This window comes from Haliotis asinina, chromosome 14, assembly GCF_037392515.1.
Source record: "Haliotis asinina isolate JCU_RB_2024 chromosome 14, JCU_Hal_asi_v2, whole genome shotgun sequence".
Lineage (NCBI taxonomy): Eukaryota > Metazoa > Mollusca > Gastropoda > Lepetellida > Haliotidae > Haliotis > Haliotis asinina.
The window spans coordinates 28,976,652-28,989,620 of NC_090293.1; the positions used below are offsets into that span (position 1 = coordinate 28,976,652).

General features: G+C 37.8%; 1 protein-coding gene across 3 annotated transcripts in view; it reads left to right on the forward strand.

The window, feature by feature from the left end:
- Positions 1-5,184: 5,184 nt before the first annotated feature.
- LOC137261164 (uncharacterized) overlaps positions 5,185-12,969 on the forward strand; it is a 46,282-nt gene continuing 38,497 nt past the window's right edge. For all 3 annotated transcript variants that reach the window (XM_067798866.1, XM_067798867.1, XM_067798868.1), the window contains exon 1: positions 5,185-6,277. In XM_067798866.1, coding sequence (XP_067654967.1) covers positions 6,249-6,277 — 29 coding nt within the window. In that variant the 5' untranslated portion in view covers positions 5,185-6,248. The remainder of the gene's footprint in view (positions 6,278-12,969) is intronic.

The following is a 12,969-nucleotide window of genomic DNA, read 5'->3' on the forward strand; positions in this document are numbered from 1 at the left end:
AATCTGTCTGCCCTTGTTTACCTTGTCCTATGAACCAAGGATAACACACAAGTCATCACGCGCCCTGCACCAGTCACGTATTGTCCCGTGACGTTGATATTCACGGCCTTCCGCGATAGAAATCCAATACCAGCAAATAACAAAGAAGGACCTTTCCGTCATCTCAGAAAATCACTTTTACAAGTAGAAACCACTGTGCGATTCAGTCATTCGGATACCCATATCGGGCTGTTAGATACATACCGAGGAAATGTTGATGAATCATGCGTTGCAAAAACAGAACAGATATGTTAAGTTACAAATCAATTACATTATTTGCTAATGATTGGATCGTGCTATCAGCTCCGATGGACAGCCCTGCATGTAAAACTGTTGATGAAATGTAATACGTGTTGACGGTTGGCTTAAACGGCTTGAAATAATAAAAGGAAAACTATTTTTTAATATGCAGTTTCATGTTATGACTTTACCAGATGCTAGTTTCCATGAACTTTGGACTGATAGCCTCACGTTGTATGTTTGCATGTGTACATCGCAGTGTTGAACAATGAAACCTTATATCCCTCACGAATGAAGACAGCATTTATGGATTTCTTGTATAAAAAAAATTAAACAAAGTTGAGATTCATAGGTATTGACAACATAAAGAAGGCATAAAGTGAAACCTAAGCTTGCTATTATCGATATTACAGCTTCTAAATCCTATTTAAAGATTTGACTGGTCTTTGAATGATAGTTCGTGTTAGATAAGAGTTTCTTGAAGTGTTTTTGAAGGAAACAGAGAAACATTGTGCAACAAAATATTGATTTAGGAAGGCATTACTTTCCTCTGTTCATTTGTAAGACGGAATTTAAGTACAAAATCTGATTTGGATCTAGACGTCTTGGCGATTGCATACATTATTAAGTGTTAATAGCAAACATACTTTCATTTCATGTATCGATTCGCGGTCGTCCCTGGTGCCTTGAATGGTTTGAGTGTCATGCCACCTGCAAGGTTGTTTAAATATGACTTCCTTGCTTTCCAGGCAATACATAAACACCCGATGAATTATAATTCGAGGGTGAGTTAGTTTAGTTTTACGCCGCACTCAGGAATATTCTAGCTATATGGCGGCGATCTGTAAATAATCTGGACCATACAATCCAGTGATCTGTAAATAATCTGGACCATACAATCCAGTGATCAACAGCTTGAGCATCGGTCTCTACAGTTAGGATACGATGACACGGTCAACCAAGACAGCGAACCTGAACACCTGGCCCCGATTTTTCGAAACAAACTTAAGTCTTAGATTTTACTCAAATTTGAGAAAAGGCACTTCCCAGAATGAACTGAAATCGGCACAAAACTCAAAGTATAGGAAACAATTTGATTTTCATGAAAAGATTAGTTAATTTGTTTGGGTTTTATATGTCAAAAATGCAGTTGAGTTAAAAATTCAGCTGTTTCAAATTGTGAAACTCAGTTTGAGATTTGAGTAAAAACTTAAGTTTGTTTCGAGAAATCGAGACCTGATCCCCTATCTCTAACCACAAGCATGGTCGCCTTTTGTGTCAAGGGATCTTCACGGGTCGAATTTGAAACATCAACACATTCGAACATTATTTCAGAACAATGTTAAGATTTCAGATTTTTTTATAAAACCCCGAACTTTCATGTCTTTGCAGTCGGTGAAGTTGGATAGACTTAACTTATTACGAACACCTGTTATTAACAATTTTGCTTGTGTTTCAAAGGCATATGCTCGGGATTTAGTGGATCGTCCACCGAACAGATTGCAACGCGTTCTTTAGGTTGTCCGTAAAATTTAGTCGCTTTTTTAAAGCACCTTCTTGGAAACTTTCTGACCTTGAATAAGTGTACGTTGTTTTCTTTGTAAGGAATACTTCTAGGAAATTTGGTTTAACCTGCACATTCATGTGTTTGTAGTCGGTGAGGCTGGAAAGACTTACCCTATTACGAGCTCCTGTTTATAGACAATTTTTATAGTGTTTCAAAGACATATGCTCCGGATTTAGTGAATCGTGCAGTGGACAGATAGCAACACATTCTTAAGGCTGTGCGTAAAATTTGATCGCTTTTGTATAACACCTTTTCGGAATTTTTCTGACCTTGAAACTGTTCATGTTGTTTTCTTTATTATCTCATGCAGGATTACTCATAGCAGATAATGTTTAACATTATAGACATGACAATGGTAATGTCAATACGAATTTCACTTTTATGAAATCGACACCGTTTCTCTGCTTTTTATTGTATGTTTACAAACTAAACCCGAAATAGTGTTTTCATATTGATCTAGATAAGGGGCAATGGCGGTCATTATATGTCCTATATACATGTATGTACCCCTTCCAAACTAAAGTGGATAATTGAACTACTGCATTCTTTGATCAGCATGCTTAAAGCAATGTTCAGATATTTATTGCCTTTGATGTCGTAGTGTCTAGCACTGCCATACTGTCATTTGCGAATGTTTACATGGGCTTTCACAGTGGAATAATTGGATTTGTTCGATTCCATAAATAAACATGAAAAGTGATGAAAACGAAAGCAACACAACATTTGGGGATGGATTTGTAATTATTCTTCCTGAAATACTGCTTGGATCGATGTCGAGCTCAAATCGTGATAGGAATAGCTGCAGCTACTCTTCAGAACCCAATATTCTCACTTGGAGTATTGATTTCGGCTTGAAGTTATGTTTATCTATTATTTTAATATTCTATCGATAATAAATAAGTCATTGCGAACAGCGTTTACGCCCTAGCCTGCATTGATATTTTCGTCCTGTAGCTTTCACTCTCCATTCGGGGCGTGGGGTAGCCTAGTGGTTAACGCCTCCGCTCGTCACGCTGAAGACCCGTGTTCGATTCCCCATTTCTGGTGTCCCCCGCCGTGATATTAATGAAATATTGCAAAAGGCGGCGTAAGACCAAACTCGCTCACTGACTCACCTTTGCTGGAATCATATAGTTTAAGTTGCTAGACCAATGTGAATTTGGGTAATAGAATCAAACGTTCTAGAATTGATGTTAGTATGTAATAAGCACTTGCATCTCTACAAATGAAGATCATTGGTTAACAAAGTTTTGTTTTGCAATATCCACCGTATTTATAAGATGTCTTCAATTATGCTGATATTCTTTTCTAATAATGTCTCCAGACCACCGTGAACGTTATGTATCTTTTCTTAAAGATGTAACATCAGATTCAAATGTCAAAATCCAGTCATGTTTACACTTCATGAAAACAGGCTACAGGTTTAGAAATGAGAAGCGGCTTAACCACAATGTTTACCAGAGTGATTTAGTTAGTTTCGGATGAACTGTACAGTATGTCGAGGTACGTTTTAAACCTTATCTCGTGGTTAAAACAACGAGCAACACAAGGTGCTGACAGACCAAGAAATATTATCCGGATCGAACAGGGATTCAAACTCATCTTGATAAGGATGTGGCACACTAAAGAGACGTAACTCTTTCATTGACGACGGTGGTTCACACTGCTAATGTCACAACATACGTTCAGTTCATTTGTGTATCGCACGTAATAACCTATGCCTGTGCCCTTTTGGACCCATGAAGATACGGGTCCAAAAGATATTGATCTTCACTAATACATGTTTATCTAAGAGGCGGCTAACGGAATATCGGGTGGTCAGGGTTGCTGAATTGGTTGACGTATCATTGTATCCCAGTTGCGTAGATCCATGATCATTCTGTTGATCACAGGATTGTCCGGTCCATATTCACAGATGCACATAAGTCCAATACTTATTGAAATTGTTCACATTTGCATGGTGTTGAAATGTGACTTGAGTTTTATTGGGCGGTAAGGAACAGTGTTTCACGTGGTAGTGTCCAAAGAGCTTATTGATAATCCACTGTACATTACTTTAAACTTTGTTGCATTTTAGCACGACTGATGAGAATGTACATAAATTCTGTAATATGAGAAGGTTTGATTTTGTGATCAGATGATATAGAGACAGATGATTATAGTACATAGATTTTATTTACTAGTGAGTGCGGTGTTAGAAAAAACCAACCAGCCAACCAGCCTTTTTGGGACCATTCTAAACCAGGTAATATATCAAAGTACATTTATAAGGAATCATTTGTCCTTGTAAAATTCGACCTTTGAATAAAATCGAACCCCTGCTGTTTCGAATTGTCAGGATTTCTGCAAATCCAAATCTGCCCTATAACTGTTAGACGACAGCAACAACCGTATCGCCTGGTGTCGATAAAACATCTGTGAAACGAGGACTTATACTATATCCATATTAAAGTATGTATCGCTTTTCTGTTCGTGTTTTTAAACGTTTTTCTTTCAACGTAAATCTTGTGAGTTCGTGATATGTCGTAAGTCGAGGATCTTGTGCACGACACGAGTGCTTCGCTGTTCTTATAAACGTTTTCATGGCGAAGGTCAGCGCTCACATTCCATTCAAAGTACGTGCACAAAGTTCCCACGCTAAATTACTCATCAACAGCAATATCCCTACACTAAAAACATATAAACCCAACAAGAGTAAAAAATTGGAAAAAGATGTTAAAGGGCTTCAAACACCATAACACATACAGGTTTCATTTTATAGTCTTATCTGGCAATCTTCAGAAATTAAATCATATTAAATCAACTGGATTTAAAAAATTTTCTTATACATGGTGCTCACACATATAATTAGATTCTGAAGTGGTTTAATAAACAGACAGGCACATATACTTATCACTCGTCAGAATAAGAGCCTATTTATCCAACTGACTAAACGTCTCTGATTTCGCAAAGTCAATTCGATGCACACACCTGTTAAATCTCTCATTGATACACTCGCCAACGAAAGTGGATATTATTAGATTGAGCAGGTTTCATGATAAGCGCAGCGCCGCTTAGACATATTCTTCAGGAGCAGCTACAACCAATTACTGAGCCTGTACCTGGTCCCAAACAAGGTATTTGACTTGCCCGATATACGGCTGTACGTCGTAGAGAGGATGGAAGTTAGCCTGAGCTTTTACTGCTCCGTGGTATAATTTCTTGTGGAGGCATGCCTCTCCTTGGCATGGCACGCACCTGTGGTTTAACAAATACTCGTGCCAGGTATGACGCGAGAAGGACTTGGTATGGGTATGCACAGACGTATAAACGGTTACAGAAGGTGTTTCATGCCAATGCCTAATATTTAAGTTATGCCAACTCTGTGTGTTTTTCCCTAGGATCATTATATGGTTACTGTGCCTTGCCGTGGCCTTTGGTGGTCATAGCCACTTAATATCTAGGCGGTGTCTGGCCTTGACTTACATGTACTTTGACTTAGGGGATTACTACTATCAGCGTCATTGCGCAGCGGAAGACTGTTCAACCAATTGTTGTGTTCGTGTGAGACCCGAGTAGCAGGATTCTGAACTTTCAAGATGATCTCAAGTTGTGAAAACAAACACGCATCACGGAATGGTTCTAATTCTCTGCTGTGAAGGAAATCAGTTTCCTGTAACGGTGTGTGCTAGCTGATATTACAGTGTCATCTTTCAGGAATCAATGTGCATTACAAATTCTAAATCAGATATTTCTTTCTTTATAAATCTGAATTCTAAATAGTTCTTGCTCTTCTTGGAATATTTTTATGTGCAACTTTTTATACATTGATAAGTTTGTTCTTTCATAGAACACAGCAGGATCTTCCGCGTCCAGTCGTTCTTTTGGTAAAAAGAGTTGCCAAGTTTAACCGACCCCAATTTCATAGATCACTACCACTTTTCCATTGATAATCAGATACGCCTGTTATCAATACAAGAGAGGATTCACAGCTGTGTCATGGTAACTCCACGTATGTGTTCCACCTGAACTTCTGTCTAATGCTCATCAACATTTTCTGGATGGTCATTTAAGCTATCACCGGTTTTACTGTTTGCTGTCATCTAGCAAAACGCCCTCAATAAAGGTAAATGAACAGTGTTACCTGACCATGTAACGCATGCGTGGTGTTATTGCAACATCCCGATTACAGTGTCTCACCTGCCATATTGTCATCACCATGGTTACCGTAAAAGAAAAAGATTGAACAAATTTGCTCCATGGTGCTACTTACTTATCAGGATATGAACTCTCTGCCTTCACAGGGTTCCATTTGGCGTAAACTTGGTTATTACCAGCCAAAACTGTGTTATATAACGGCATAACTACCATCCGGTGAAGACATGCGCAGTGACCCAACGGCGCTTCCACTGCTTATACAGTAATGCCTCTCATGATGGTGAAAATACAAAGGTAAGTAATTTGGCTTGTAGCATGGCATCCGCAAGCTTTCCTGGTGCATATTTTGCGATGCTCTCATATAAATTGTTGATATTGTGATATAGAAGGGTTATTGTTCTCAAGAGAATGTAAGAGGCCAAGAATATGTATCCCGCGGAAATAACGTTACCGATAATCGATAATCGTTGAAGTCCAAGAACTCCTACTTCAAGTCAGTGGAATCAGTTTGGCGATAAGTTTCAGAAAGAACGTGTAATAGATACATTTAAAAGCTCTAAATGCCCGGAGTGGTGCCATACTGACCTTCATTATATACTCGTATTCCTTGATGCTTATGCTCGTTGACGATTTGAAAATTCCATACTTACGCACCGGCGTAACAGAAAATTGTGCTACATTACCACTAAGTGATTTAAATGGAACTCATACATGTCTCAGTTCAACAAGAACTGTCAGATATATTACAACAGCCGCTTCGGGGCACACCATGGCAAAGTGTGATTATGGATATTTCCTTAAAAACCGCTTCTGACGTCTGGAGCATTACCACTCTGATTCACCTGAAATAACTCTTCCTTGAAAATAATTTGTTCGAACTTGCTGTCCCGCTTTCATTCTCACTTTTATCGACTGGAGGCTGGTTATCAGTTATGTCTTTAGCTTGGATTTGCTTATTGCACTCCGAAATGCAAACATATTTCTAGTTTACTTAAATAATGAAATTAGACAAATTTGATTATCCTATGAAGTACGCGCACCGTGTTCTGAAATCACACTGGCCTATGTTGATTTTATGCCTGCATAACTGGCTTAAACCAATTATTTTCCTATTCTTACACAACACGCAAACACAGCCATGCCAATGAAACCACAGTGTTAAGAACACTGGCAAATGGCCATCTACCGTTTTTCCTGTAAATACAAGAAAACGTCAATCCGCCGTAGTCTTGTTGAAAATATATGTATATATAGAATCTTCTGAAAGTCAACTAAAGTATGTTGTGTGGGTGTCGCCTTAAACATCCGTTTTTGTTAAACTGGCAAACGGCCATGGGCGGGAACATATAAAAAAACCGGAATGCGCCTGACTGTTTGCCAGAAGTGATATAACTAATATTCACCCTGCATCGTTTCTGCATGGTTGTCTGCCTTTATGTTCCCTGTTCTTAACATGATTGAATCAGCAATAAGTATCATAATATATGAAGGTGTTATAAATAAACACCTCACCTCATTCTTTAAAGAATACTTCGTTTTAAGCGTGTAAAGGTGTTTCTACAATCTTGCAAGGATATCGGAACATGTACCTAATGCTTTCCACAAGAGTGCTTAGTGCAGTTTAATACTATTTTCACATGTTCTATAGGAGATGTTACACCTCACGTGTGTAATACGATTACCGGAGGGCATTTAAGACTACTTACGATGCTCCGTACGGAACATAATTCTCGTTCACCATGTGGTAGGCATATTCCATATTACACATTTTATATCTTACCGTTACGCTAAAGGTCGGTGCAGACTAACATTAGTATTAATGTGATGATGTAGATGATTAAAGCAACATGAAGTTGGAGACGGATTCGGGATTCCAATGTCGTAATGCAAATGTTAAGAAAACTGAGATTTGAGTTTCCATTATAGAAAAGTTTAGTTTGATTGTATAATATAATTATGTTTTTTGACAGTACCCAGGTTCACAAGGAGTACCTCGGAGAGAGGAGTGAAATAATGTTTATTGACTTTGTTCTTCAAAATTCCGAAACTGAAAAAAAATCAGGTTCAGTATTCGAATCCCGAATCTGAAATGGCGTATTCAGAATCGGGATTCAAATGCCAGCTCAAATGTTAGAAATGTCAGATTTGAGGTTTAAATATTGGAAACTTTAGTTTTGTTGTTTATATCTTAAAGTTACCCAAAGGGGTCCCTGATACGTTAGAAGGGGGTGGAACAATGTCTATTGAAATTGTTTGTCAGAATCTGAAGAAACGTTCAGATTCGGGATTCTAATCACGAATCACGAATCCGTTGATATTGCTGATGATAAATTCCTTATATTGTGCTGTGTGATGGAATCAAAGCCGTTGTATGTATTTTAATTAAGTATGGAAGATGAAATTAATCATGAAGTGAGTGAGGAAAAATTTAACGTCACCTCGGCAATATTTCAGCCATATGGTGACAAGAAAGGTTTTGCACTCACAATAAATATAGCTGTGAAACATACAGCCATTGCATGAATATGAAATAACTAGAGTATCACAGATGGTGTCTAAAACTAGCATGGTAATCTAAAACTATTCTATTAACGAAGACAACTAAACATAAAGAACAATGTCAAAAATGTATAACAAATGCAAGGTAACACCTCTAAATTCTTCTTAAATGATTGGGCCCGTGAAGATCCGGTTTAATGCTGATTTCCAGTAACCCATGCTTGTTGTAAGAGGCGACTAACGGGATCGGGTGGTCAGGCTCACTGACTTGGCTGACATATATAATCGTATTCCAAATGCGTAAATCACTACAGTTGACCACTTGATTGTCTTGACCAGACAGGATTATTTACATACCGCCGCCATCAAGCTGGAATATTGCCGACGGCGGCGTAAATCTAAACTCACTCACTCACTCAAAATGATTTTTAAGGAAAAAACGCTCTAAGACTTTTAATGTCCCTTCAGGCGTGACAAAATTCGTGTCCTTGGTTTGTGTCGTCGCCCTTCTTTCGATTCCTGGTTTATTCTTCATGATACCTATGCTCATACGCCCTGACATGAACTAAATAACTATTTAAAGCTCATTAAAGGACACCTACTCTCTCATTCATTTACGTCCATTATAATGTATATTCAGCAAATTTGGGGTAGCCTAGTGGTTAAAGCGTGGTGCTCACCACCGTGATATTGCTGGAATATTGCTAAAATTGTGGTAACAATAAACTTACTTCTCCAAATTTATCAGTGCAACATAAACACTACTTTTTAGTTCATTGCAATAGCGTTTATATATATAACATTTAATTATTATTTTGAAACAAAACATACATGGGATTGTGCATTGTTAAATTTGCTAAATTTGAGTATAGTCGATTTATTTGCAGAGTTGAATCCAAGTATTTATCGCAGTTTCCCCAATGGAATTCTTGAACCAATTTGTAGACGTACTCAGTGGTGGAATTGAACTATATCGTACAACCTATGGTAAATGTATGGGCAACAAAAACGGGATGGCACGGCCTATAATCCATCAGTAGCTAATCCTGGCGAAACATTCCCATTACATCCCGCTGTTGGGAGGATATTTAGGAGCAAGTGAAACTTTCTGAGTTTTCTCTCGGGATGCAGACTAAATATAGTTGCTATGTAAATGACACAATTATTTCTAATTTGTCATCCGTATATATGCAACCTATTAAAAGTATACACTTACTTGTGTAAATGTATCCCCTAACTTCAGTCAACTGTTCTGAATTAGATTTTGCAAAATACTCCACTCTTTTTAAAGGTATTGTTTATTTGTATAGTGTAGCGCTTTGAGCATACTTCAGTATAGATATATGCGCGTTGGAAATGCCCTGTTATAATATTATCATTAAAGGAACTAATGCATTGCATTAAATTCGTAACGTTGAACAGGGAATTGTTATGAGTTCAATAAATGATGAAACTCAGTGAAAATTGGTGAATTCTTAACGAAACTTTATACCAAAACGCAACTGTTCACATGCACAATATTTGCACATATTTTTCAGTGATTTTATTCATGATCCCCATGCAATTCATCTGCATAAGGTTTGCAGTCGGTTACCCTACGGTAGTGGAGAAATGCACCTTCGATGTCAAAACATAATTATGTATATGTATGTAAAATATCCTGGGTAGTGTATGTGCGTCTAAGCTTTGATGGGTAGTAAAGAAAGGATAATGTAAGTATACTGAAATATATGAACATGTCTAGTGAAACAGCTGGATCTATTTTACATATAGTCTGGTTCATAATTATTGAGAATTTTTCTTCTTACTTTGAGCTACCCTAACACCTCAACCGATTCACTGATACTTAAAACTAAGTAATGGTATAAGGGAGGTAACTCATCGTGGCCTACTGAGTATAGTACAATTAGAGTTACCTCCCCTGAATTTGTAGCAGACGTCATTTTCCTCAGCACTGTCAACAATGTCTGCAGAAGATAAAAGAAGGTTGATTTTTGAGTTGTATAATCAAGGAATTGATGATGTAAATACATTGGCAGAGAGAACAGGAACTCCTCTTTCTACTGTGTATAGGATTAGGAAGAATTTTAAAGAGGGAAAGGATTTTGGGCACCAGAAAGGAGCAGGGAGACCCAGAAAGTTGGACTTCTCAGATCGCGCCCGGCTGGGAATTTTAGCGTCTAAAAAGCAAAGGGCAAGCATCTCCAACATCAGGTATGAAATGATAGAAAGGGGATCAACAGTTGTATCAAAATCTACAGTTAGAAGAAATTTGATTGATCTTGGATGGGAGAAAAAGACTAGAATTCCTTCTCCTCTCATGAAACAAGAACATAAAGACAGGCGTGTTGAGTGGTGTTTGGCACATGAAAACTTTGACTGGGAAAATGTGATTTTTACTGATGAAAGCTCAATATGGGTATATCCCAATAATGTGAAAATATGGACAAAGTCTGCGTCAGCACCGTTGTATCGACGACCTAAATACAGCCCAAAGTTTCATGTATGGGGAGGGATATCCTTATTAGGAACGACCCCGCTGTGTGTGTTTGAGGGAAATCTGACAAGTCAACGCTACACTAACATATTAGATAATTTTCTCCTTCCAAGTGCACATGTGTTTTATGGAAATGACTGGATTTTGCAGCAAGATAATGATCCTAAACACACCGCAAAACATGCCAAGCAGTGGTTTCAGGAGAAAAATGTGACTGCATTACCATTTCCTGCATATAGTCCTGACTTAAATCCCATTGAGAACATTTGGGGGATGATGAAGGAATGTGTGAATCAAAAGGGGTTGACAAAAATTAAAGACATGAAGAGAGAAGTGGTCCGATACTGGGACAGCATAACTCACGAGACACCAACCTCTCTGATAGGAAGTATGCCTACCCGTCTTAGACTGTGCCGTGAAGCTCAAGGAGACTTGATAAAATATTAAATTGTTACCTACACAACATGAAAAGGTCAGTTCACTTTCACAATACATTCAATTTTACCTGATTTGTTCTCGTTTAATAATATGAAATGCTTTAGCTATTCTCAATAATTTTGAACCATACTGTACATTTGATGTAGTTATATTGTTACTGAAACGTTTAAAGTATATACTGTAGGGATATTTGACTGTACATTAACAGGAAAGAAATTTCATGTCAAATATCAACGTTAAACCAAAATGTTCCTGCTTCTTTCAATACATGGGCCAGCTGTTTTCTCTTCTAGATTACAGTGTGAGGAAAAATCTTTTCACATCATGTCTCCGACATACAAATGATCATTTTTCATTTCTACCAATTCTTTCTGCTACTGGCAGTCTATCGCCCTTTCTAAAGGCACGTTTTCAAGCATGCATTGCTCTGTATTGCTGAGCTGAAGCATTGGGCATACCGTTTTTACTTCTTACTTCTTTCTGCCTGTTTAAAAATATCTTTCAATGTTTCCACTGTCATAAATATGTGGCCGTGTGTTGTGAATTATCAGTTCAGAATATTCACAGTAAGTAATAAACAGTACATGTATTTCGATGACTTATGCATTGACAGATTCTCGTCTTATTGTTGTTCTCTCACTTACTCGATGTTTGCTAATGTTGTCATGTTGGTGTTTGACATCGGGTGTTCACATCAGTTGACCACCCATCCTACTCTCTCTGCTATTGTGTGCTTTTTATAATCTGATTAACCTTAATCATGTGCACTTCGATTCTGTATTTCTTTACTATTGATTCCACTTGTCTCATGTTTAACAATGCTCTGCATGTTTTGAGACGTTAATATTTGAGTATGAGCCAATCCAGCTGTATAGATATTGTGAAGAACGAAACAAGTCATAGGGTACGGTTTTGTTAATTCTTTGCTAAGAGCATACATGGAGGTTGGTGTGTACCTTCACGTGCTTGTTGATTCGCCATTTGCTCATGAGTAAATTCCACTTTCAGCTAATGTTTCTAACAAGATATGTTTATGTGTGTGTTTGTATAATGCTATCCTGTTGTAACGAGTCCTTTTGGTTTGATATATCTTTTTTATATTACATGCCGTATACAAACAAAAGGTTAAATCAACTTTCGTATTTACTTTAATTCAAAGCTATTATTCCGAATGCTATGATGTCATATAATGTCTGTTTTTTTTTCAGTACTCCTCAGTGACAGGGTAGGGGGACAGTGGTGTGGTTAAAGTGTTTGTTCCCTTGGCGGTGACGTGTTTGACTTACTACTTGTGTACAACGCGCAAAGTCACCCCCCCCCCTCCCGTCAACCCTCCCCGCTCTTGAAAAAAAAACCCTCAAACCAAAAACATAATACCTTCCTCCGAGAGGACACGTACCATTAACATATATTGCTTTTACTGTTTAATATATTTTCCGCATTGAAACAAAGGTTCATGTAGCGATCATGACGTTATCTCTGCCGTAACTCTGTAGTCTATCATGTAATTACGAATCTCACAGAGCTACAAACGTTTTTTTCACATACTTTC